Source organism: Notamacropus eugenii, chromosome 5, assembly GCF_028372415.1.
Source record: "Notamacropus eugenii isolate mMacEug1 chromosome 5, mMacEug1.pri_v2, whole genome shotgun sequence".
Lineage (NCBI taxonomy): Eukaryota > Metazoa > Chordata > Mammalia > Diprotodontia > Macropodidae > Notamacropus > Notamacropus eugenii.
In genome coordinates, this window is record NC_092876.1 from 231234198 (window position 1) to 231262022 (window position 27825).

At 37.1% G+C, this 27825-nt stretch overlaps 2 protein-coding genes and 1 non-coding gene across 4 annotated transcripts; 2 read left to right on the forward strand and 1 right to left on the reverse strand.

The window, feature by feature from the left end:
- The first annotated feature begins 862 nt into the window (after positions 1–862).
- On the forward strand, positions 863–14814 carry SSB (small RNA binding exonuclease protection factor La). 2 transcript variants are annotated; one of them, XM_072612265.1, is made up of 12 exons: positions 863–990; positions 3209–3283; positions 6355–6458; positions 6550–6724; positions 6970–7077; positions 7182–7282; positions 10454–10525; positions 10997–11039; positions 11599–11739; positions 12520–12706; positions 13256–13390; positions 14140–14814. In XM_072612265.1, exons 2-12 carry the CDS (start codon positions 3218–3220, stop codon positions 14226–14228), a joined length of 1221 nt encoding a protein of 406 aa, XP_072468366.1. In that variant the 5' UTR covers positions 863–990; positions 3209–3217; the 3' UTR covers positions 14229–14814. The 2 variants fall into 2 exon arrangements, with proteins under 2 accessions (XP_072468366.1, XP_072468367.1); XM_072612266.1 differs by lacking the exon at positions 6355–6458 and having other exon boundaries at positions 14140–14548.
- METTL5 (methyltransferase 5, N6-adenosine) lies at positions 14230–27825 on the reverse strand. The gene is made up of 7 exons (XM_072612267.1): positions 27632–27825; positions 25745–25859; positions 25271–25452; positions 23654–23736; positions 21346–21397; positions 14907–14956; positions 14230–14329 (listed from the first exon to the last, which is right to left on the reverse strand). The coding sequence occupies exons 1-7, from the start codon at positions 27729–27731 to the stop codon at positions 14291–14293; spliced, it is 621 nt and encodes a 206-aa protein (XP_072468368.1). The 5' UTR covers positions 27732–27825; the 3' UTR covers positions 14230–14290.
- On the forward strand, positions 19959–20061 carry LOC140509353 (U6 spliceosomal RNA). Its single transcript, XR_011968681.1, has one exon. It is a non-coding gene; the product is annotated as a U6 spliceosomal RNA (small nuclear RNA).

Genomic DNA, 27825 nt, shown 5'->3' on the forward strand with positions numbered 1-27825 from the left:
CATAATAGGTGAAAGTGGAAGAAAAGAAGGAAACATTGAGTAAGTGCCTTGTATGTGCCAGCCGCCGTGCTAGGCCCTTATAAATATTATCTGATTCTCACCACAACCCTGGAAAGCAGATGCTATTATTATCCCCAGTTTACAGTTGAATAACAATCACATTCACTGTGTTCTTTGGCTTAATTCGTAGAGTTCCTCCACCCCCCAAGAAATAAATTATAGTCACAGGGGGGTACAAGGTGTGCCAGGTGTGCACAGGCACACGAACATCTCAGACAGAACTTGGCAACGTGCTTCTCATCTTTTAAGCTTGGGTTTTTGAGAGAAGTTTGGTTAGAGTTTTTGTGGAAGTTCAGTTGCTTCAGTTCTAGCTTGCGGAGTAACCGAGTGTTCAGTCCCCGGCTGTAAAAAGATCTCCCTGCGTGCGCGCCCCTCCGTCCGGGCTCGGACCGCGCCGTAAGCTGGCTGGAGAAGAGAGATGGCTGACGGCCCGGGCAGGACGCCCCCAAACAGGAATAGGAACGGAATCGCTCGGTAACGTTACTTCTCGTTAACAGCAGTCAGCCAGTGGTGGAGGGGATACACCATTTCTGCAGCCTCGAGTGGCGGGGACAACTTCCAAGGCAGCCGCCTTCCTTTGAACTAGCGAGAGCAACCCTGCCCAGGGCGCGCTTGGAAAACCGGGAGAGCGCAACGCAGAGCCTTCTGTGCACCCCGTCAAAGCTCCGGGACTGGGGGTCCCCGGGGACCCTGGGCCGGCCCCTCCCGCGGGCGCCTGACGCGATGCACCCTCCTACCTTAGCTCCTCCTCCGGCTGAGGCTAGGCCTCGCCTCCGGCCGCGGAGGCTTCTGGGCCGGGGCCCAGCTCCGGCCTTTAAATAGAGGACGAGCGCAGCCACCCCCACTGCTACAGGGAATTGAGGAGTGACTTCGTGGGTTGTCAGCATCGTGGCGGGGCGGCGCAGACTCTGCTGGAACCTCCCGCAATAGGTGAGGGGCTTGGAGACCCGAGTTTTTCCAGGAGAGAGGCGGTATTGACTCGCTTTGCTTTTCCGGTCCACCCTCCCGCCCTGCTGGAATGGGGATCCTGGGCGGCCCGGCCTCCGCTTCTGCCCCCGTGTTGCAGGCTGCTGGGCCCTCGCAGCGGGAGGCCAGGCTGCGGAGCTGCGGCCGCAGGGTCGGCTGTGCGTGAGGGCCGGGGCGGGTGGGGGGAGCGCTGGCGCGTGCTGCCTCTTCTCGCGGGCCGCGCGTGCTGCCCCGAGACGGGAACCGCGCGGCTCCGCACACGTGCTGGGCCCGGGGCCGCCGCTTCTGGCCCCTGCGCGAGAAGGAAACTCTCTAGGATGGGGGGTGCGGGCAGAGCCTGCTCTCTGCTCCTTCACTCTTAAGCCGCGGGTCACTCCCTTTTTGCTGGGTCGCCGGTGCCGTCTTCCCCCCACATCTGGGCCCGGGAAGAGGCCGCTGCCGCAAGGCGGATGTTCGGGGCCCCTCCTGGGCTGGCGGTGGGAGCGAGGGGCCAGGCGACCGGGGCCCTGTGCTCCCAACCGCGGCTACCATGCTCTAAGAGGGCTTTCCTGCCCATCAGACTTTTTTTAAAGAGCGAGACCGAAAGCCTTGATTGTGTTTGGAGAAGGTGTCTGACCCAAATAAGGCAAGGACCTAAAGGGGTCGGGGTAGGAGAAAACCAAAGGTGCCAGAATAGCCCCAAGTCATCATCAGATGGACCAAGTTGGCCAGATGCTGGAGTAAGCTACTCAAATGTGCAGGATAAATTCCCATGACAAAAGACTGTAACATGTAACAGACGGTACAAATCTGCCTTGGAACTTTGTTTTTTTTAAATAATGCCCTTTAAGGAACGTACTTGGAAAAGTCATGGTGGTATTTGTCATATGTATTTGGCAGATTTTGCATGCCATTTTAAAGCAAATACGGTAGAAGAGAAATCCGCATAAGGTTATAATCAGAGGTAGGCATTAGGTTGGAGGACGCCTGACTTTAAGTCTTCCCTTTCTCTAGTTAACAGATTGTGACTTTGGACAGATTACTTAACTTCTTTGGTGCTTAGTTTCCCCATCTGTAAAACGAGTAAGTTGGACTAGTTGATCTCTTCAGGCCGAGCAAGACACCAACTCTTTAATTTTCCACCCCAGCCCAATCTATTGCAGGGCCTAGTACTTAGAGGAATACCTTAAGTGAAGCACTTGTTGGAATCCAGGGTGAGGAAACCCCTTAGTCTACCCTAGTAGTACCTTCTTTAAAGATTTCTTGAGAACCACAGTTCAGGTCATAATTTAGGTTTCAACCTATTGCTTAGCACATATCCAATGCTCTTCCTCCCACCCAGTGCTTTTTCTTTGACATGTCAAAATTTTTTTTAATGACCACTAGGATTAAGCCTCTTAAGGTTTCTTTCAGCACCCTCAATTCTTTTATCTATATATTTTTTTAAATTAGCTTATTTTTCCATTAAGTGCTTTGAGATCAGAAAGAGAAATACTGCTTTTATTTGAATGTTATCACTAATGTTCATGAGTCAGGAAATAGGTATAAATGAGACCATTTCTTTGGAAACGGTTTAAAAAGCACTTTGGTATCAGTACATCTAAGATTAATACTGTAAAAGTTTTTTGTAAATAAGTTACAAATTGAAATTGTATCAGAAAATAGGCCATTGAGGCATCAGCATTTAAGTTTCCCACGTTTTTATACATGAGCAAAAGTGTAACTATCTTTAGATTCACAGTCGAGAAACCTAGGCTCCACAGTTGTGTCTGTATAAAAATTGATTAACCTCTCTTTGCCTGTTTCCTCATTTACAAAGTGATAATAATATTTACCACTCATAGGATTACTGTAAGGAAAGTGCTTTGTAAACCATTAAATATCAAACATGACTTGCCCTTGCCCTAACAAACAATGGGTTTTAAAAAGAGCTCTGTGTAAACCCAATGCCTTTTTTCCCCCCTCTGCCTGGGCTAAAGAACTGAACATAAGAAATAGATAAAATTATTACCTAGGTGATAATAACCATGGCCCTTAAAATGTTATTTAACAGAGATGTGATGCTTCCAGGATTCCTAAATTGCAAACAGTCACCAAACCAGGTGGGAGGAGGCATTGGGTACTAAAGTTTTTTTAGTTTTCATAGATGAGTTTACTTGCAAAAATAAAATAACTTCATGGTGATTTTTTAAAAAAATTACAGGCTTCCACAATGGCTGAGAATGGTGACAGTGAAAAAATGACTGATCTCGAGTCCAAAATTTGCCAACAAATTGAGGTATGATTCTTATGCTGATGACCTATAAAACCAGCCTCTTAGAAGAGCATTTGAGTTTGTAAAATAGACACCAGTAGTACTTAGATTTGTTTTAGTATTATAACTGATTCAAATGAAGCTATGCCATTCTGTTGATGCTGGCAAATACACTAATATATGCTATTAATAAAACGGTAGTTGTTTGGTCTGTGGAATTATAAAAATAGAAGAGGCCTTACAAAGGTCATCTTGTATTTTAGTGTTTCTGCCTTTAGATAAGATTATCCCAAATCATTTTGGACAGGTACCATTCTACTGTTTATTTATAGACAGTCTGTCCACTCCTCTTCTGTCTTACATCATGTCAGTAATCCATTATAGTGCTCAACGAACCTTTGAATTAAGAAAATTTTCCCTTCAACTTAAATTTTTCTTATTTTGAAGCCTATTTTTCTGGTTCTGTTTTCACTTGACATAGAGAATAGTTAATTGTCATTTTCTGTTTAATAATCCTTCATATCACTGAAGTTTTTCCAAATTTCTTTCATGCAAAGTATTACCAATCTCTCTGCTTTATTCACACAATTTATTTTCATAATTGAAATTGTCATCTAAAAGTCTTTTGGCATTATTAACTTATGGAACTCCAATTAGGATTTATACTGGTTGTTGTTTCATAGTTCTACTGAGGAATCTTGATATCATGCTTAATCATGGTTACTTGTAATTTTTGCAAATCATAGACCAGGGGTGAGAAACCTGGAGCCTCGAGACCACATGTGGCCCTCTAGGTCCTCAAGTGTAGCTCTTTGACTGAATCTAAATTTCACAGAACAAATCCTTTTATTAAGGAGATTTTGGATTGAGACAGGGGCAGAAAGACTGTGCATTTGGCAATACAAAGGGAATGAAAAGAAGGAAAATGTGAGATTTCTTTCCTGTCCTTTCTTAGGTTTCCTTTATTTTCATAGCTTTTCCTCAGGACGATTCTTCTGAATTACTGAGCAAGTGGTGTTTGCCTGTAGTATCCCCTTTTACTTTATCAGCATGTAATCCCCATATCCTCAGGTGACTAGTATTTTCATATATTACTCATTATTCAAATATATTACTACTTCCCTAGACTCCTATCATTTCCCTTTGGCACCACCCCCACCTAAACTGCTTCCTGTTTCAGTTGTCTTCCCATTAAAATTCATCTATCCTATGTTCCATTCTGTGGAGTCCTGCTGTCCAATAAATAATAGCTGGTTAATCTGGTAAGCTGTAGGCAGCTAGGTGGCACACTGGTTAGAGCACTGGGTTTAGAATCGGGAAGATTCATTTTCATGAATTCAAATCCTGCATCAGACACTAGCTGTGTGATCCTGGGCAAGTCACTTAATCCTGTTTACCTCAGTTTCCTTATCTGTAAAATGAGCTGGAGAAGGAAATGGAAAATCATTTTTGTCAGTATCTTTGCCACGAAAACCCCAGTAGGTTCAGGAAAAGACAGACACATCCAAACAACAACAGTCTAATAAGCTAATGAGTTGGTGGGTGCTCATGGTAGGACTGTAGAAAAGAACACTGAACTACAGTAGGTTCTTCCACCACCTTGATTTATGATATTGGGTAAGTCACTTCAATTCTCTGATCCTTAAACAGTCATTTATAATATCTCTAACATATCTATAATATGAAGAGTCTAGCCAGGGGTGGGGAACCTGTGGCCTTCTAGATCCTTGGGTGCAGCCTTTTGACTGAGTCCAAGTTTTACAGAACAAATCCTTTTATTAAGGGGATTTGTTCTGTATTGGATTCAGTCAAAGGGCTACACTTGAGGACCTAAAAGGCCATATGTGGCATTGAGGTTGCAGGTTTCCTACCCGTCATAGACCTTTGTATTGTCAAATATATAGTCTTTCTCCAACTTATTTGTATAAATTTTCCTGACATCATGATTGTCTCCAATAAACTTGTGTTTCTGATGACTTTACCATCATAATAAAATCATTTGGAATGTTGTCCAACATTCCAAACAGCTTTAGAAATATATTTTCTGTGTACCTAGTTCTAAGTAAAGAGTTAAGAATTCTTGTCTATCTGAACTGCACACTTAATCTTCCCATGGTCCATTCCTTAAGGAGAGAACAAGGTTTTTTAAAAAAGCAGGTGTGAGATTTGGTAATAGGGAAAATAGTAGTGATGCTAGATGGCTCCATTTTGTATACTTGATTATCTAGTTCAGTCCCTTTTAGCAAATGAATTTGACATTTGTCTTTTTCTTAGTACTACTCTTTGTTAAAAGTGTGAATTGTTATAATTTTTCCCTTTTGTTAAACTGAAAAACTTTTGACAGTCTAAAAAAAGAATTTGGTCTTAATGTTTGGGGAAAATATTTCACAAATATTTATAATCTGTAATTCTCATAACTGTAAATATTGATAATTGGGGAGGAGCAGTGGACTGGGAGTTTTTATTATAGCTGAGATGCTACTAACTATGCCATTCCAGACCAGAGGATGGATAAATTAGACAACCACCAACAGAAATTATTTTCAAAGATTTATTAATCATAAATTTTCATTTATCTTAATTCTAAAAATGTATATGCATAAATTGCCATCTTTGAGAGTTGACTGGCCCTCTGATAAAATGAAGGTAGATGTCTCATTTTTGATGGAGTTCTAAAGAAAGTCACCCAAAAACATGCTTATGCTGTCTGAACACCATCAGTAAGAGAGGCACATTTTGTAGCGTGTCTTTGAACTTAGCACTTTGATAAATGCTTTCTGACATTCAGAAAAGGACAATCTTCTCTATAGACAGTTCTGTGATTCTAATGATATGCATGGTCCATTTACTTCTTCATCTCCCAGCATCTTCAATAATTTAAGTCTTTCTGATTAGTAACCTTGGATTTATGCAAAACAAATACTTATAATATTTAAGAGGAATTGCCTTTATTGTATTTCTCAGTCACTCTATCATCCTTATACTGGTTCATATAAATGAAGTTGTGACATTCCTCTATAACTAGTCAGAACTTAAGTCAAACTTCCTTTTTTTATGAATATTTACAATGACAATATGTTGTAATCATTTTACAGTACTATTTTGGTGACTTTAACCTTCCACGAGACAAATTTTTAAAGGAACAGATCAAAATAGATGATGGCTGGGTACCTTTGGAGATAATGATCAAATTCAACAGGTAAAAATATTTGTAAAAAGTCTTAGGTTTCACTACACTTATTGCTGCTTTCCCACTATGACTCTTTCTCTTTCTCTCTCTTTTTTTTAAGATTAAGCAAACTAACGAAAGACTTTGATGTGATAAGAAGTGCTCTAAAGAAATCCAAGGCAGAACTCATGGAAGTTAGTGAGGATAAAACTAAAATCAGAAGATCTCCAAATAAACCCCTCCCTGAAGTAACAGATGAGTATAAAAATGAAGTAAAAAACAGATCTATCTATGTTGTAAGTATAACTTCTGGTCTTGGAGCTTACTTTACATTTATTCTTTATTAACTAACATTTAGGAGCAATTAAAATTTTCCCGTGTAGATTTATTTCTACTCTAAGATATAAACAACTTAATTGTGCTATTTTGCCATAAAGTTGGCATGTTTGAATTGTGGCTTCTTATTTTACTTAGCTGAAATGTCATTTTCTGAATATTGCTATTTCTAATCAATCATCCCTTCCTTCTCTGCTCTCCTCAGAAAGGTTTTCCAACAGATGCAACCCTTGATGACATAAAAGAATGGTTAGAAGGTAAAGGTCAAGTACAAAATATTCAGATGAGGAGAACATTACATAAAGCATTTAAGGTATGAGAATTTATAGATTTCTTTGACTGTAAGAGTAGAATTTTGGAATTGAATAAAATATTACTAATCTGCTTCTTTTAAAATAATTTCTTATTATTCAATAGGGATCAATATTTGCTGTGTTTGATAGTGTTGAATCTGCCAAGAAGTTTATAGAAACCCCGGGACAAAAATACAAAGATACAGAGCTGCTGATACTTTTTAAGTAAGTTAGTTTGATAATGCTTCAACTAATATTAAATTAGGAAGATGAAGGGAGGCATGTTGGGAGCTTTTAGGAGTCCTTATGAAGATATGACTCGTTAAGTCTAACTGACTTTCGTGTGAGATGATTGCTGCATGAACAGTGAGTGCCATCAGTGATAAATCTGTTATTGTCTTATTTTGATTAAACATGCATGTTTTAGGAAAGATTCAGAATACTGGGATGACCTATTGCACAACTTGGCATTTTGTAGAGGCTTTATAGTGGGAACACTATTTCATTAGCAGTTTCCTGTGAATGCCTTGTTTTTATCCAATGTCCCTAGAAAGGTTATAGTAGGTACTACATTGTCAGAAATGTTGCCACTGTTGAAACTGCCCTTTATAAAATGAGTTTTTCGTCATCTAAATTTAACTGTAAACATCATTCTCACTATGAATTCTTTATTTAAAAGATCAAGTTTTGACTTCTGAAAATCATTTTTATTGTTTTCTGTGGATGTGGGCTTCCTATGTAAACCTTCTGAGTTTCTGTAAGCTTTTTGTAGCATTTAAAAGCTTACTTTTCAAGCAGTGACTGCTACAAGCAGTTCAATTCTCAGATAAGTTTTATCAGCATTTTTTTGGGTAAGATTATTTGATTAGTCATTAGAGTGTATAGACAGTGGTATATTTATACTTAAAAAGTCATTTTGAGTCTGATGATTATCTTCTGATTGAAATGAAGGAAAAAATGACTGCCTGATAGTATGCACTTTAATGAACTTCTAATTTGTAATATTTATAACTGTAAATACGGAGCCTGATAATATGCACTTTAATGAATTTGTAATTTTTATAACTGTAAATATGGAGCCAGTCAGTTTCACAAATGAAAAAAATCATGCCATAGAAGTGAAATTGGTTTGTATGTAGACCATTGAACAAGTGGATCCAAATATTGATAATGGATGATGTTAGCATATAGGGAAGTTTTTAGTGGCATGCCCACAGGTCTGCGTGATCAACATTTTGAATGTATAGAAAGTAGCAAAAGTCCTGTTAAGACTTTTGAGATGTTACAAAGTTAAGTCCTGCATTTTTGTTTTTAAAAGATACAAGTACAAGATGAAGACATTTCTTGGGAAAAGCTCTGAGGGTAGCTAGAAGCAAATTAATTGATTCAGTGGTGTAACATGCTTGCCAAAAAAGCTATTTTATATACTGTTAATAGAACTTAGTATCTAGCAAGGGAATACATTCTTGCATTCAGTCAGTCTCTGCCCCAGAATGTAGCTAGAGGATTTTGTTTAGTTTTGGGCCCTGCATTTCAAGTGGTATATTGATAAACTCAAGTGTACCCAAACTAGGGGAATCAATGGTAAAAGAGTCATCAAACCATATTAGATTGGAATTAATTGAAGGAACTAGGTAGGTGTTTGTCTAGAAAAGGAACTTGAGAGGGTATATTTCGGAAGGGCTGCCAACTGGAAGAGAAGAAAGAGGTGATTGCTATTTTGGAGCTTCTGTGGGCCTGACAAGGTAACTTCAGGTAGAAGTTATCAGGAGATAACTTGACTCAGTAGTATATAAAAGAATTTTCTGTATTATAGGATTGTCCAGAGAGGAAATGGGTTATCTTGTGAGTTTGATTTTTTTTAATTACTCTAAAAGTTTACCTTAATTTGGGCTATTGTAGAGAGTAGATCAATATCAAGTGGAATTCCTTTATGATCTAATGGTCCTTCCACTTAGAAGACTGACACTGTGATATCCTGTTAAGCTGATTTTAACATGTGTTTTTAATGAAGATTTAACTTAAATTTGATATTCTAGGCCCTCGTGTTTACTTCTCATGCAAACGTTGAAACACATTTTATTTCATATTCCTAGCATAATCCTGACTGTCTAACCTTGAAAAATGGTGCTATAATAGGTTGAAAGCAGATGTTAGCTGTGATCATTCTGGCAGCCATGGTGTAGTAGAAAGCTCAGACTTACATAAGGACAACTAGAATGATGAGAGTCAAGGAAGAATTAAATAATCATAAGGACTTTGGTTGTACATGGATAGATTGGGTTAATAGAGTAAAAATGGTGATAGTCCTCATTATATTTATTCCAGTACTAATCAAGATATCAAGTGGTTTCTTTATAACTGTATATGTATATATGTAAAGCATTAGTGTTTGATAAACCTGTAGAAAATCAAAACTAGGGGGAAAGATTCATTAGTTATTTTGTGGAAGAGGGAAATTATTAGGGATGATATATATTAGAATAAATTCCTACATAAAAATATAACTAAGAAAAATAATTGAGGGAAATATTTATGGGAATTATGATAGAATCTTGGAATCAAAAATATTAAGGAACCAGTAAAGTTTACTAGTTCACAATGAATAAATGGTCAAAGGCTATAAATGAACATTTTACAGAAAGGGAAACAAACTTTAGTACTTGAAAAAATGCCTAAACTTTCTTTGGGATATAAATTAAAATTAAACACTACGTCACACCTTTGAAGTTGGCAAAAAGAATTAAAAGCTAAGAACTCTGGTGATGGCTGGATTTTGCCAAACTAGGTATGTATTTGCTGCTTATGGAATGTAAGAAATTTGATCTTTCTGAGAGAAAATCTGGCAGGTACCAATAAAAAAATATAAAGATAAATCCTCTCTTTTGATCCAGTAAATTCCAGAAATCAAATCCATGCTCACTGGAAAAGAAAACTTTCAACAAATACTATTGGAAATAGAATTGGGTAATATTGGAAGTATGTGCTATGGAAGTACAGTGAAAAACCTAAGAGCAATCTGAAAGATCTTCATGGGATCTCATCTGATTGATAATTGCCTTAATACATCTTGTTACATTAACAAGATACTACAGATGTAATTAAGATTGTTATGTGTAATGCAAATCAGTTTAAAAAACCAATCAGAACCAGAGGACAGTATAGTAACTATGAACATGTAAGAGGAATTTGATCAGTTTTACTGGTCCAAGAGCCAGAAACCCTGTGCTAGTACTTGTGTGGCTTAGGAGAATAGACTAAGCACAAGTTACTTTCCAGAGTGGTTCTATTGTTGTTCTCTCCCAAAACTAGGGGGAAAAGCTGTTTGGTATTTTATATTCACAGTGTTTAGGGTTTCCTCCTACACATTTAATAGTTCAATTATCTATCCTTTAGGGAAGATTACTTTGCAAAAAAGAATGAAGAAAGGAAGCAAAATAAAGTAGAAGCCAAAGCAAAAGCTAAACAGTAAGTATTGTGGAAATGAAATTTAAAACTATTTCTGCCTACATTTCAAATCATGTACCAATACCCTTAAACATAAAGTATGTGGCAGATCATCTCAGAACTTGAGGTGTCCATTAGAAGATGTTTGGAGGGGAGAGTTTGTTTTGGTGGGCCCTTTTGTGAAAACTAGATCAGATTCTGAAATTGAGCTATTTTAAGGTGCTAAGTTTTGAGTTTAGACAGTTTAAAATGCTTGCAAGGAGCATAGAAATTCCCAGGATGATTTAGGGAATACAAAATTGCCAGACTTAATTGAGGTCTTCATAATGGAGAGTGAGTTCTAGTTTTACTTGGTTATTGGTTAACTTTGTGACTTGATGAAAATTACTTGTAGGCCTTTGCTTTGTCATTTATTAGACTAAGGTGTTTGGGACTAGATTATCTTTAAGATTCCTTCCAACTTTAAAATTCATTGATGCTATTATTTTGTAGAGAGCAAGAAGAAAAACAGAGGCAAGCAGAAGATGCTGAATTGGCAAGTACTGCATTCTTGTGTTATAAGTGTAATGTTCTTTTATCATTCAAACATATAAATAATGAAGCTGGGTTAGTACATCTTCTGTGGTTAAAAGTAACCATTCTTATTGTACCATAGGAGTACATATGAAGTGAAATATTTCAACAACTTTTAATTCAATATTTGTAAGACCCAAAGCACTACTTACTTAACATTTTGTTCTCTAAAGAACATGTTTCATTTAATCATCTTTGGTAAATGTGATTTGTAGAAGAAAGTAAGGTTATATGATATGAATGAGATTTTACAAAGAAAATTTTCAGGAAAAGGGATAATTGTCAGTGGCTGTTGTGAACATCTGTAGATCAAAACATGACAGATTCTTAAGTTCTGAACTCCATCTGCTATCTTTTGCAGAAATTTTCAGAGATGTTGAGTATTGTATTATCATATGCCAGATTTTTACTTACTTATTTCCTTCCTACAGGAGGAATGAAAAATAATTGCTCTTATAGTTTTAAAAAGAAACTTAGATTTTGGTTCTTCATAATAATTAGTCTTATTTATGGTTCTTTAGAAATCCCTGGATGAAAAGATTGGATGCTTGCTGAAATTTTCTGGTGATTTAGATGATCAAACCTGTAGAGAAGATCTTCACACACTTTTCTCTAATCATGGAGAAATAAAATGGATAGACTTCATCAGAGGAGCAAAAGAGGTTAGGTTTTATTTCAGCTATTTAAAAAGCTGCATTTAGGAAGATCCATGGTTACTTTTTTCTTAAGAATGAAATGTTCCTTCTCCATTTTGGGGGGAGTGGGGGTGAGACTTAGTGAAGTCATGAAACACTTTGACTTAATTAGATGTTGTCCTCTGTAGATTAAGTGATATATAATTAAAAGTTTTGAGCAGAAATTTAGTTTGTATTGGGACAGAAAAATTTAATAAAGGTCATTTTTGCATTGTTTTAGTGGGGTAGGGTAGGTTGAGGTTTCCTGCGGAGCCTTATCATAGAAGTTCACTTCTCTCAAGGTGTGGGTACTGGCCCCTTATTTGTGAGTACTTTGTTTTTGTCTCTGATAGCATTTTCGCTGTCTAATATCTTGAGGTTTCAGTAGTGGAATTTAGACAGGTATTTCTTCTTTCGTTATTATTGTCTCTCTGGGTCTGCCATTGTAATAAACAAATTTATGGTGTAAGCATCAGGTCAGTACTTTCCATAGTATTCTTTATTAAGATCTTTAGAACAGTAGATTTCAATCTAGGCTAGTTTACTAGCTTAAAAATGTTAACTGATAAGACAGTTTAAGGAGTCCTTTATGAAGATGGGGAGAGATATCATAAACTCAGAGGACTAAGATTTATAAATGTTTTTTCAGTTTTGAATTTATCATATTCTTTCCAGTGCTATAAAGATAATAAAAATTACTTTCCTATTTCAATGTATACTTGGGGATCCAGCTTAGAATGTAATATGTATGACTACTGTTTGATACAGGGAATAATCCTATTTAAAGAAAAGGCAAAAGAAGCACTGGACAAAGCCAGCGAAGCAAATAATGGAAACTTAAAATTAAGAAACAAAGATGTAAATTGGGAAGTATTAGAAGGAGAGACAGAAAAAGAAGCTTTGAAAAAAATCATTGAAGACCAACAAGAATCCCTAAATAAGTTGAAGTCAAAAGGTAATTGAAATTACATTGAATTGTAGAATACTGTAAGATTACTTAGTTTGAATCTCCCTTTTACAGTTGAGGTAACTTAGTGACTTGGGCATTTTAGAAGTTATTTTGTTGTTAATTAAAAAAAAGGATGACTTTTTATGGGTTTATTTTATAGTTTGCTGACATTCCTAATTATTTCAACTTTTTAGCTGAACGTCTGCAAAAGGCAGTAATTTTATTTCTAACTTGCCTATGTTTATTCCCTCATCTGAAAAAATTTTGGCCAAAATAAGTTTTTCAAAAGCCCAAGCACCTATTTTCATTAAAAATATTGGGACAAACTGACCATTTTAATAAACAGTATCTAAAAACTAAGATGTAGAATAATCTATAATGGAGAAATGGTAGGCTTTTCTAGTAAAATCCAGGAATAAAAAAGTCAAGGATCTCTATTTTTACCACTGTTTAACTTAGTTTTGGAAATGCTAACTTACTGTATAAACAAAAATAAAAAACTGAAGGATTAAGTACAGGTAAAAGCTTTCAAAATCTTAAAAACTACATCTACAGGTCGCAAATTTAAAGGAAAAGGAAGAGGAAGTGGTAAAGCTGTCCAAGGTACACCCAATAAAGGAAAAATACAATTCCAGGGCAAGAAAACAAAATTTGATAGTGATGAAGAACAGGAAAATGGTGATGCTGGAGGTAAGCTTTGTTTGTGTGAGAACTTTATTACAACTTTTGTGATAAGTTGGCTTAGGATGACCCTTTTAAAATGCAAAGTACCAAATTGGTGATAGAATATCGTAACCCTTTAAAGTGTGGTGACATTCAGAACTGACCTGATTGTCAGTGACAATAAGCTCAAAGAAAGAAAGCACATTCTGTATGTTGCCTCTTGGCAAATGCAGTCCAAACTAAGAAGAATTTCAATTTTAAATTGAATTTCAAATTAAATATAGCATATATTTTTCTGTTCCATCCTTCACCCTGTTTAGGGTTATGAACTATATATTTTTCTAAATGAAGAAATTTGGTTCTTCCGAAGGTCAAGACTTTATAGTATAGTAGAATTACAGGAATGGATAATTGGCATAATGTATGGTCCATTCAAGGATAGATGTTTTTTCCTCCAATTTAACAAACTTCTAGAGGAAGAGAAAATCAAGGCTTTTAAACACTTGGATAAAATTAACTCTCTTATTTTATGTTGTGCCTAAAAGTTGGAAAACTGATTTTTGAGTCACAGGCTACCTTTTGTAAACATTAAGGAGAAACTTTTCTTGAAACTTCATGCAGCTTCATTTGGAAAAAATAGCTAAATACTACCACAAATACATTAAAAATAGTACCAAGGACTTTCTAGTTTTGTGGTATTTAATCAAATTGTTGCAATGTAAACTTCAAATTTTAATGTTTGGTCTGGATGCAATTAATTCATTTTGTTTTTATAGGATCTCTTAAAAGGACACGAGAAGAACCTGAAAAAGAAGAACCTGCACCAAAACAACTGAAAACAGAAAATGGAGCTGGAGACCAGTAGCTTAATACAAAAATTTTTATTCATTTTAAATAAATTTTAAGCCGTTTCAGATTTGGGGGTCTTTAAAAAGAAAACCGAATTAAATCCACTTCAATGTCCACCTATAATAGAAGGAAAGACTATTTTTGTTTAACTTGTTTTTGTTGTCCAGGTATCCTTACTCAATCTGGATGGTTTTTTACATGTATGGTTTTGCTCATGATATCAAATGTTGACACTTCATTGATCTGAACATCAGAAGAAAGGTTCTTTCAATGAAGCCTGATTCTGTAATGTTGGAAATACCAACAAATAAAATGTATACTATATAAAAGGCAAAATTTTTTCTTCATTTTTAGCACAACAGAAATCAGGCTTTGTTTTCCTTTAATGTAGTTATCCCCAAGAGAAGTATGGATTAAGTGAGTATATAATATGACCCAATATACAGGGTTGTTGAAAATCTATGTAACAATTTAATTCTACAGGTTTTCCTTCTACTCTTTGGGTAACTTCTTGGAAGAGGTTATCTACTAACTGAATAGTTTATCTCCTGTAACGTGTTTGTCTTAAGTACTCTGTTCAAATACACACCTTTAAAACTTTCCATTTGTGAATATTCAATCATGAGCTTCTAAGGTCCCTATTATTTCTAAAAATGTCATCTTTTCAGTGGTGATATCATAAATTTTAACTTACTGTTTTCTTCTTATGAAATTTGTATGTTGCTGGTAGATCATATCGTAGCTCTGTGAAAGCAAAAATAATAATCTAATTCGACAGCATTCAAAACTCTAGTTTCATACTGGTTTATTAAAAAGTGGATGCTAAGACTATTAGCTTTTATATGTTAAAAAAAACCAGTTTTTCATTTCCCTGTGCTGTATAATCAAAGCTGATTTATAAAGTAAAACAATTAAGATAAAAATTCTTGCTTAGAAAAGATAACATACAGGTTATTCGAAGAAAACATGGTTGTGAATAAATTGGAAGCTTCTCAGTACACTTAAACTGAACTTGACAAAATTTCTCAGTTCTAAAAGTATAATGGAAGAGAATGGACTAGACCAGGAATGGGAAACCTGTGGGCTCTAGACTATGTGTCCTTCTAGGTCCTTGGGTGGTGAGTCCAAGTTTTACAGAACAAATACTTCTACTAAAGGGATTTGTTCTGTGAAGTTTGGATTCAGTCAAAGGACTGCACTTGAGCACCTAGAGTGATTTAAAGGTTCTGTCAGTTCTAAAACTAGATCTACAGGAGGGGTTTTTAACTTCTTTTTTTGTCATTGACCCATTTGGCAATCTGGTGAATGAAGCCTCTGATAGACACATTTTGGTAATTTAAGTCCCAAGGCCCCAGGATTAAGAATACCTGCTCTGTATGAAGCCAATAAGCAAATGACCCAATGACATCACACCTCTGTGGTTTTTTTAAAAAACAATATATTAAGAGAAAAAGCATGAATGCCACCTTGCATAATTAGGAAACAATTAGAAAAAGGCCACAGTTTGAATCTCTGCTGGTAGCTAGTCACTACATTAATGACTTGAGGAAAGATAGGAAATAAATCCGGAGTGCTACTGCTATGACTTTCAAGGAAAAGTCAGTAGGCTTTCTAACTCCATAATAACATTAGCAGTAAGGTACTACGTTGTTGGGAATGCACCTCCCTCTAAGAGGCTTAGAAAGATAAGCCCTAGTTTTTAAAGCCGTAGTTGTATGTAAAAAATAATGACAAGGCCAAAATTCTAGTTAAGGCATCTTCGATTATTCTGATTACTATTACAGAAATTCTTAAAATTAAATTCCCATTAATTACCTTTTACATTTTCTAGTTATGCCAACAGCCTACGTTCAGCTCTTGTGTTCAGATACTTTACCTCCACTGGGAAAATGGAAGTCTTGCTCAACTTTCCTATTCTATATCTTAAAACTGCTCTCAACATTCTTGCTCCTTCCCTTTCTGACTCTAAGAGAATTAGTGTCCTTTCCTCTGCCTTGACTCCTTTCCTTCCTATTTTTTCCAGGCCCTTGCTGTTAACAGCAACTACCTGCTAGTGCTAATGATCTACTGGGTTCATATAAAACATCACAAGGGAATGACTTATTCTACCTCCACAGAAGCTTGCATCTATCCTCTTCTATTCTCACTATCTCTGCAGTCCAGATCCTTATTAGCTTCCATCTTGACCAAAAAGTTTAACATTTTCTCTACTTCCAATATTAATTCTCTCCATTCTTCATACAACTGCAGGGCTGATCTTTTGCACAAATCAAATCACTTCACTGCCCAAAACCTTTCAAGGACTACCTAATTTCTTCTGAATAATAACTCCATACTCCTTAGACTGACATACAAGGCCAACAACAAAAAGATGCCAACCTCCCTCTATCGCCTTCACTCAACCTTTATGTATAATCTTATCCTGCAAACATTGTGTAATCTCCAACCTCCCCATTTCTTTTTAAGCAGGTTGCTATTCATGGACTGCATCCTCTACTCAGCCTACTTTATGACCCATGTTGACTCACAGTCAGTAAACATTTAATAATCACACACTCTTTTGTCGGGTACTGTTCCAAGTACTAGGAATAAAAGAGAGGCCCACATTGTAATGGGAGAGACAACAAGCATACAGGATAAGAAGGAAATAATTTACAGTGAAAGAGCAGTAGAATTAAGACTGGTTGGGAAAGGCTTTTTATAGAGGATGAGATTTTAGTTGGGACTTGAGGAAAGCCAAATGAGATGGGACAGCATTCCTGGCATGAGGGACAGCCAGAGAAAATGTCCTGAGTTGAGAGGTATCAAAGAGTACAAGGATGGGATGAGCAGATTGTAAGGTGTAAAAAGACTGGAAAGGTAGAGGGAGGACTAAGTTATGAAGGGCTCTGAATCCTACCAGATTCATTTTGTATTTGATCCTGAAGGTGAAAGGAATAACTGGGGTGGGGTGGGGGGGTTGGTACCTTGGTTGGACCTGTGCTTTAGGAAAATTACTTTGGTGACTGAATGAAACATGGATTGGAGTGGGGTGAAACGTTACAGGGACACACACTAGTAGGCTATTACCATAGTCCATGTGTGAGGTGTGGAGGGTCTGTACCACAGTCATGGCAATATGAAAGAAAAAAAGGAGACATTTAAAAGGTGAAATAAGCAAGTCTAGGGAAGAGACTGGATTTAGAGGTGGGGAGATAGTGAAGGGTGACACCCAGGTTGCAAGCCCAGGGAGGATGGTGGTGTCCTTGAACACAGTGATAGGGAAGTTTAGAAGGATTTAGGAGGAAAGAATGAGTTCAGTTTTGGACATGCTACATTTAAGATGTTTATTAAACATCCAGTTTGAAATATCTGAAAGGCAGCTGAAGATGCAAGACAAAGGTTAGAGAGAAGGATAGGTAGATATGAGAATCATCAGCATAGAGAGGATAATTAAATCCATGGAAGATGATGAAGTCATTTAGTGAAATAGTATGGAGAAGAGAAGGGGTCCCAGGACAGAGCCTCTGGGATGCTTACGGTTAATGGGTATGACCTAGATGAGGATCTAGCAAAGGAGACTGAAGAGTCGTCTAACAGGTAGGAGGAGAACTAGAAGAGAGTGGTGTACTAGAAACCTAGAGAAGAGTATGAAGAAGCAGGGAACGATCAGCAATGTCAAGGTGCAGAGGTCAGTTAAAATGAAGATTGAGAAAAAGCCACTGGATTTGACAATTAGAAGATCACTGATAACTTTGGACAGAGCAGTTTTGATGGAATGAAGTTGGAAGTCAGATTGTAGGGGGTTAAGAAAGTGAGAGGAAAGGAAGAGAGTAAGGATTTGTATAGTGCCTACTGTGTGCCAGACCCCATGCTAAGCATCTTACAAATATTTCATACAACAGTCATGAGAGGTAGTACTATTACTATTACTATCCCCATTTTGCAGTTGAGGAAACTTAGCAAACAGAGGTTAAGTGACATTCCCCGTCAGGAGAGGAGAGAAGAGAAAGTGCAGCCATCTCAAGAAATTTAGCCACAAAGGGCAGAAGTGATATTGGATGATAAGTGAGATAGAAGGATCTAATGAGGATTTTTTTGAGGACAGGGGAGACATGATTGTGTTTGTAGGCAAAAGGGAATGAGCCAGTAGACGGAGATAAGTGAGACAATAGGGGTAACAGAAGGGGCTAACCAATTTGTTGGAGGAGACAAGATGTAATGGGATTATTTATGCAGGTAGATGGATTTACCTTGGTAAGAAGTAGAGTAACCTCTTTGTTCGATATGGGTAAAGGAGGAAGTGGTAGAAGTCATTTGAATGAGATGATGAAGAAAGTTTTCACAATGAATGCCTCAATTTTTTCAGTAAAAGAGGCAAGATTCTCTGCTGAGGGAGTGGGAGGAAGGGGAGACTTTGAGGAGAGATGAAAAGGTTAGGAAGAACCAGTGTAGAGAAAGGGATATTGATTAATAAAGGTACATACATAGAAAACCTGTCTAGCAGCATCAAGGGCCCACTTGATGTAGTCAACCTAGTCAAAGTAGGTGTGAGATTTTCTCCACTTTAGTTCAGCAGCAATTGTGTGGGAGTTAACTAAAAGGCTGAGGCTTGGCAGGGCACAACTGATGACAGAAGGGAGCTAGGGACTCTGACAGTGACAGTATATATAGAGTTGAACTGGTTCACCAAGAGGTCAAGATGGGGAAAAGAAGAGAGAGGGGGTGTAATGCAAGGCCTAGAAGAGACTGAGAAAATTGGAGGTCAGGGTATAGAGGTCAAAGGTTGGTAAAGGAAGGTAGAGGTGGAAAGTCAATAGATTATGATCAGATAAAGAGATTTCAGAGTTGTTAAACATGGTGGTACCTTTATGGGTAATGGGTTCAAGGGTATGACCATATTTGTGAGTGACTGAGGTGGTATGGAAGAAGTCATGGTCAAAGAGTATAGGTTGAGGAAATGAGTGGTTAGGGTGTTGGAAGAAGAGTCAATATGTATGCTGGAATCCACTAGTACAAAGGAGTTAGGGAGGACTGTGAGCCATGTACCTAACTTACTGAAGAAGAAAGGAGAATATCCTAGAGAACTATAGAGAACAGCTACCAGGATTTTGATTTGAGTAGAGGATATGGATTATATGGACCTTAAAGAAAGACAGGTTACTGAGAATTAGTGGTAGGGTAAGAATCTGGAAGCAGCAATGGGAAACAAGAAGTATTTCAACTCCATTTCCTTGATTAGTGAACTGAGGGGACTGAAAGTATAGCTAGTACTGAAAAGGGCAGCCAGGGAAGTTGTGTCATCAGGGGGTAGCCAAAAGTTTTAGTGACTGCTAAAAAATGAAAGGAGAAGAAAAGATTAAAGATGAGGGCAAATTTATTACCTTGAACTAGCATTTCAGAGGGCACAGTAGAAGGGGGAGTGGGTGGCTCTGAGTTAGAACTTGGGAGGATTTAGAAGAATGGGAATAAATAATCAGGTGGTGGAGAAGAGTTTGGATGTTGACCTGTAGGGGTTCAGAATCACTGAAACATGTAGGGTCATCCAACTGTGTGTGCTAATTTTCTTCTTTCCAGAGAAGACTGGAGAGATATGTGCATCATGAGAAAAAATAGCAATACCAAAGTAGTAGTTTTCATTTGCGTCAGTAGTACAACTCTTTCTCTTAAATTATATTGAGAGCAGCAACAAATATACTCAAAAATCTTAATGCTAAAAACACTCTATCTTGATAAAGTCCAATTCTGATTAATCTTTTGAGACAGTGTTTGCTTCAGCAGGACATATAATTGGAATAATACAGGGTAAATTAGTATGGCCCCTGTGTAAAAATGACATCCAATTTTGTAACAAAGCATTCCATATTTTTTTTTTACTGTATTTTTTTAACAGGTTTTGTTTTTCTTGCTTTGCCAGTTGTGGTTGGTGGGAGACATTGGGGAGGAAGTAAAAGGGAGAAAAGGTAAATCTTCATCTGAATTAGCACATTCAGCAAAGATTGGGACAAACAGCTGTCATAAAGGATGGAAATGGCACGAAAGAAGTCAGGTTCTGGTAGATGCCATATATTTGCCTGACTGGATAGTCAAGTGACTCAAACATTTTCTGACTAGTACTGATATGAATGCTCCTGCTATATCACCACCATAATCACCAAAATAAATTTATGGTTTGTATGCTGTTTTACAAGGAAGAAAGAACCCTAGAGTATAATTTTTATTTTACTTCATCTATTTCAAGTGCATGGTTGCTAGTTGAAATGAAAAAATAGTACATGAATTAGGTTCTAACAGAAAGGTAGAAACAAATGATAAGGAAGTTGAACACTGTTTACTGGATTGTTTAAGCAAAAAGTATCAATGAGTTACACTGGTATTCTGGGCTCCTGTCTCCAAGACTTCAGATAAATCAGATAACCAAAGAAAATGTGCTAGATCACTCTAAGCAATTAGTGAAATATAATAATCATTGTCTTTAAAATGCTTTTAATAATAATTAACATAAGGTTTCTCCTCCTTTAGAAATTCAGCAACAAAACTTTAATATTGCGTGTTTTAAATGCCAGGTACTATGGTTAGCCAGGGTGGGTACAAGGAAACATAACACATGGTTCCTGAATTCATAGAACTTAAGGATTGTGAAGGGATATGATGGACACAAATAACTACAAAACAAGGCATAATATGAAAAAGCAATAGAGAGATAAATTTGCTTTTTATGGAGCTTAAACTGTTTCTTCACATTAGGGAACAAAGAAGGAATAAAAGCCACTTTCTTTTATCTCCTAAAATTTTTTTTTTTACCCACACTTATCTTGAAAGACAGGCCCTGTACATAGTTGGGATTAGGAAATCAGAGTGTGGTATAAGAATTCTTTCTGGCAAAAACCTCACCCAACCTTTGAGCCATGCCTAATTTATGACATTGCAAAATAGGTATTGTGTGCCATCTCCTCCCAATTCTTACATAAAAACACTGACTATGACTGGATGTCTTATATCTTATATTGCATTTTATATATATATATAAAATATATGTGACACATATGTTATATGACATATAACATATTATATATATTCCTGCCCTAACCCTACCTCCATCCCAAATAGCATCAGGCTTCAGGATTACTTTAAAGAAAATTTAGGATTCTTACCTGCTATAACATCCATCTTAATTTTCCATTCATCTGCTTTCTTTTGAATATGCTAAACATAAAAAAAATTTTGGTTCATTTCATCTGAGACAAAATTTAGCTCATCATGCATATATTAAATATATTGGAACTTTCTTCTGATACTATACTCTTATCAAGACTCATCTTTTTAAAAATTCGATTGACTGCATAACACTTTTAAATGTAAAAGAGCAAAGAACTTCAATACGGCTAACAATCTGTTAAAATGCACAGGGGGCTTTCCCAAATGGCTGACTGCCTCATCAGTTAACAGCAGAGAGGGAGAAATCAGTAGCATTATTTCAATTTATTAACTTAATTAAATTTAAAAAAAAAACCAATTCAGGACATTCAGCAAAGATCAGAACTAATAGTTGTTCACTCTGAGGACTTTCAACTGGAGCTGATCTAAAAAATATTCTGTCAAATTTTACCAGTTAGCCAAAAGTATGTTTTGAATGTTGGCTTACTGATTCATTACTATGTAAAGAATTATAACAGGTTTACTTTAGATTCAATTTCTGTCTTCAGAGCAACTAGCAATGAGAGATACAATCAAGAATTGGGTTTATATCTGGCCAGAAAGTGACTATTCGAGCTTGAACAAGTTGCTTAAACTTCTCAGAGGCCCAGGCAAATCTCTCAACCTATGTAAGTTGTATGTATGCACCAGGGAGGTGAATATTTAATTCATATAATTTATTAATTAGCAAAAATTAATAAATTTCCTCATTCCCCATCAGCAATACACTGACAAAATCAGATCTAGATTAAAATCAAGTATTTAGGTAATCAATTTTTTTCTACAATATTCAGATATATATGAATTATATGTAACTTTAAAGTAGTTCCATATAATTTAACATTAGCTAGAAAACACTTAGTATGAGAGTATGGTTTTACTTTTAGGAAGCATGAGAAGTTTGTGGGAACCAAAATTTACTTTTAACCATTTAATACTTATATTCATAAGAATGATGAAGGAAAGAGTAAGTGACTGGTTATTACAATAAAAAGTGGAAGATTATCAGTAAGAAGATAGTAGGGACATGATATAGAAGGAAAAAGTCTTAAGTTGTCAACTCTGCTGAAAAAATAAAGTGAAAAGGTTATATACTGAGACAAAAGTAGGTAATCAACAACATCAAGTACACAAGTGCCATTAGTTCCTTCACATGAATTTTTTTTCTTTTCAGATTCTATTTTTCCTTTTACTATTTTTCTTCTTTTTCCTCTTTCTAGTCTTTGCAGCCCTAGTAGCAACCGAGGCCATCATTTAAGTACAATGACACTAATCACACCTAAAGAGCTTCTGTTTCCTAATAGGAGTTAGCCATGGAATGGGTATACTAGATGGCATTGTAAGAACCTGGGAACAGTGAAGGAGACAAGATTAGAAATGGAGATGAAAAAAGAGAAGGGAGAGTATTAGGAAAACCAAAGGACTCCTACTGAGGGATATATTGCTAAAAAAAATAATACATGGCCTTGGAACTCATTGGCTTACATATAATGTTTGGATAAACTAATCATTAAAGAGTTCAAGAACTCTTAATTTATAATCATCTACTCAACAAATATTTCCTGGACACTTCATACTCTTCTGGACTATCAGAGTTTTAAACCTGAAAGGGATCTTCCAGCAACCAGAACTTAGGAAGTATTCAGTGTTGATCTAACTAGCATTATCTAGAGAGAGAGAAGTGCGACAAGTGCTGGAATTGGAGTCAGAGGACCTATATTCAAATTCAGACTCTGTCATTTACTATGTAACCATGAACAATCAAATTAAGTCTTCAGGTCTTGATTCCTCTTTGGTAAAACATGGGGAATGGACTAAATGACCTTTAAGCTCTTTTCCAGCTCTAAGTCTATGATCCTACATCAGCTCAATTTTTACAAATGAAGAAACAAAGGACAAGAGAAATTAAGAGAGCTGCTAAAGCTCATAAAAACACTGAGAGAGCCAAGACTAGAACCTAGATTTCTGGTTTCCTGGTGCATTGTGTTTTCTACCATTCCATGCTGTTAACTCCTAATTAGGGTCTAATTAAAGTTGTTTGATTATCTGTTTCCTTTTCTTCCTATATTTCCTATCTATCCAAGCCTTAGAGAAAACAAATTAACCTGTGTGGTCCTGTGAAAATCTCTAAGTCATAGGTGCTATTAGCTAAGGAGAACACTGCAGCAACTGGGTGTCATGTACAAAAAATCAAGTACAGTAACATCTTTATTACTCAGGGTTTAGGAAAGTATAACAAAGTAAAAGCTAATGGTTTGGACTTACTTCTCGGGTTGAAGTTTTATGTAAGGAATAGACTGCTACTCTTGCCATTTGTAAAGCAATCTTCAGAAATGACATATCCATACCTATGAAGGGAGTAACCAATACTTACATTTCATCTGCTGCTAAAATGGTGGATTAAAATTATTCACTGGAATTTAGAAGTACATTTTCTAAACAAAATATATTTTTTTTGGCTCAGAGGAAAACGTCTTTATAGTTAGCCAAACTGATGGTATATTTAAAGGATAATATAATGGTGAAGTGACCATAACTAACATTTACATATCATTTCCTATGTGCCAGGTACTGTGTTAAATGCTTTACTTTATTATTGTCATTTGATCTTCACAACAACTCTGAGAAGTATGTGATATTATCCCCACTTTACAGATAAAGAAACTGAGGCAAACAGAAGTTAAGTGACTTGCCCAAGGTAACACAACTAGTAGGTGTCTACGGCCAGATCCGAAGCCAGGTCTTCCTGACTCCAGGCCCACTGTTCTATCTACTGTGCCACCAAGCTGACTTGACAAACTAGTAGGATACTATCAAGCCATCTTCCTCTCTCTAAAGAGTAGCTCCTCTTCCTCATCTCCATTTTTCTTTATCTCTTATGTAACATCTGTAAATAGAATCCAGAGAAAACCATGAACAATGCTAATTACTACTAGTTGTGATCAGGGGAAACAGATTGGGGTGCTTACTTCTAAAATATCAGATGAGGGTATTAGCCTACAGACAGAGACTTTAAAAAAAAAAAAAAGCTATCTGCTGTCAATATAACTGGGGATGACTAAACCATTATAAGAGACTGATTTTACCAAAAGGCTGACCTCTTTAGTGAAAATCTGGGCAACAACATAGGATTCAACTCACCTTAGTTGTAACAGTGATAATGCACAGAGGCAATAAGAATTTTCTTATAGAAAAAGCTCTGTCAGGATTCAAAACTTATTTTATCTAAGTTAAATAAGACCAAAGTAAGTTATACAAAGTATCTTAAATATCCAAAGCCTTTAATAATGTAGATATAAAAAAAATCTAATTAGTAAGAAATGAATGGTCTGCTAAAGGATACAAAGGGTCCCTCATTAGAAATCTTCAAACTAGATGACTATTTGTCAGGTATGACATAGAGAGGATTATTTTTCCAAGGAATAGTTCAGATCAGAGTAGGGGTCAGGAAACTTCTGCCAAGAATCAAATCTGACCCTAGCTATGAATGATTTTTTCAACTTAAAATACAAAACTTTATTTAAAAATGTAAAAATTATTCTTAGCTGCAAGTGGTACCAAAAAAAGTCTGCAGGTGAATCTGGCCTGTGGATCACTGAGGTCTCTGAAAATCAGTAAATCTGTGAAATTCTGTGAGCTGTTCAGTTTTATTCATTAAATAGAATTTTTTATTTAATATAAACTGGTGAAAATTAAGAGTAGAAAGTGAACAACTCAATTCTCCACCAATATATAAACAAACTGGAACATTAATGGCTATATAAAAGACTAACTTGTCTAATAGTAGTGACTAATCACTTTCCCCAAACATTCACTGATTTCTTTTTTAAAATTCACTTCTCTATAAATATTGCATCAGAACATCTATTTCTTTTAACTAACCTTTATTATGCTTGGTCCCAAAGGGAGGATTCATGATTATAGTGTCAAAGGACTTGGACATTGTATCAGATAAAGAACACACATTGCACTGAATCATGTCAATATTTGTCAGCTCAAACTCTGCAACATTTCTACTAAATATCTCTAATGCATCTTCATCTATATCAAATCCAACACACAACCTGCAAACGCAAAACAAAAAGGGCTATTTAAATATGTTTCAAAAAATATGGGTTTTATTACATCTTTAAAAAATTACACCAATGTATATGCTCTGCGATATATTTCAATAAGAAGGGCAGACACAACCAGAAAAGCTTATAAGTTGGTATGAAAGGAAGGCTGATTACCAGATTGCTGCAATGTACGTATAAAATGTACAACATCTTGTTTCTGGCACATTTTAATGTAGACTGGCAAACTCCCAAAAATACTATTCAGCTGGTCCCAGAAATTGTTTACTGAATTACTTACCCTGCTCCTAACATTGCTGTTCCAATACTAAGCATTCCACAACCACATCCTAGATCTCCAACCACTTTGTTTTCAATGTCATCGTATGTGTTATGAATTGTATATAGCATACATGCTTTAAAAAAAAAAGAGGGAAAAACCAAATTAGACATAAACATACAGGCAAGGCTGGTGATGGAAATTCAATCGCAAAAAAGACTCTTCTTTCTTTTAATTTGTCTTACATGAATCCTTCCAAGTGATGTACGCTATTAAAAGGGCTTACAAAATGTAGCAACTTGTTATGTCACAAAAATCATCAAAATTAAATTGCAGAACAAACATCTACAACAAAAGGCCACAGAAATGATGCACCCCAAAACAGTGTTTCCCAAAAGGTTCTACCTTAATAGCAAGCTGGGAGAGGCAGCGGTCTCAGGGTTGTTGTTTCGACCAGAAACAGTTACTATTGACATTCACTCTAAACCAGAATTACATACCTGTAACCAGGAACAAATCTTTGGGGGAGAGAAAAACACCAAATTGTCCTCTAGAAAGGGACAATCATTCTAAATAAATCTTTTGAAAGTAGCATCTTAAAATGCCCAAATTTTCTCCAGTGCCAGAATCAAGGTTACTTAAGACCTACTGACACAGGCTCATATTAGTCAACTGACCTCAGGGGTGGTACTCAGAAAGCAGCACTGTTTCCAAGGCTGCTCAAATCACTGCCAAGTCACTGTTAATCATCAATGTTATATTACAAAAAAAGCTCAATAAATGTTCATAAAAGTCCTATTCAAGTGTTAACAGCTGTTTTTGGTGCAATATTCGGTATATGTTTTCAAACAGGTTCAAAGAAAACACATGCATACTGGCTAAATTCCACTATGATAGCTATAAAAAGCTTCCTGAATAATATTCCCAGAAAAAAAAAAGCAGTGCTTTTTAGGATTGAGCTTTTGTCCTGAATTCTTAACTTACACAAATTAGTAGTTCCTCACATCTAGTCAGTCAAGAAGTCAACATTTATTTTAGAGCCCCCTAACACACTGTGCTAAACTCTGGGTATACAAAGAAGGGTGAAAGTAATTTCCTGCTCTCAAGGAGCTTGTAGTCTAATCCGAGGAGACAACAAGCGAACAACTACGTACAAATAAGAGATACACTGGATAACTGGGAGATTACCAACAGAGAGAAGGCATTAGTATTAAGGGGGTGGAGGGTGGGAAAGGCTTCTTGTTGGAAGGTAGAACTTCAGCTGAGTTTTGAAGGATGTCAGGAAAATTAGGCAACGGAGAGGAGATGGGGGAATTCCAGAAATGAGAGAGGGCTGGGGGCAGAGGGGCCCAGAGCAAGTCCCATGAAACTTGCTTCCCTCTGCCACGCACCAGGCCGGGTGTTTATCCTTCTTACGCTTGAATTTCCACAGGTATAAGATGGGGTGATAGTTTTGTACCGTGGAGGTAATTCTGCAGAGCGAGGGACGGGCTAAGTTTGACTGAGCTAGGAGGCCCGATACTCAGCCGCTTTGTGACCCCTGGGCGCCTCGGTCATTTCTCAGCATCTGCTAATAAGCTAAACAAGCGCCGTACAAAGACTGCAGCTCCGGAGGGTGTACGCACTCGAGATCTGCCCTACCTACCTCCTACTGAGCGGCGGAGAAAACAAAACCAGATGGGAAGCAAACTCTGGAGCATGACTGTAAAGCAGGCAGCCACCAGGGCGCAGGGGCAGGGGCTGCGTTGGGCGTCCACACCGACTGCAACAACTCCATTTCATCCCCCTCTCCGCGCCTCAGTTTCCTCACCCGTCAATGGGCGCTCTGGGCCTGCGCTTCCCGGCATCCCCCGCGGCCACAGGGGCCGCATTTTCGGCCGGCGCTCGGAGCAGCGGGGACAACCTTACCTGCGATGTGGGGCCTGGTCGGATACTGCTCGAGAAGTAGTTTGGGCTTCTCAAAGCCGTCCACTTGTTGCAAGAAACTTTCCAGTTCCTTCCGTTTCATGCTTCCTTCTGGTTACGTGGGTTGTAAGTGGGGGTGGGGGCAGGGGGTGTATCTATTTACACCGGAGAAAATACTTTAAAATCGCCGAGCTGCG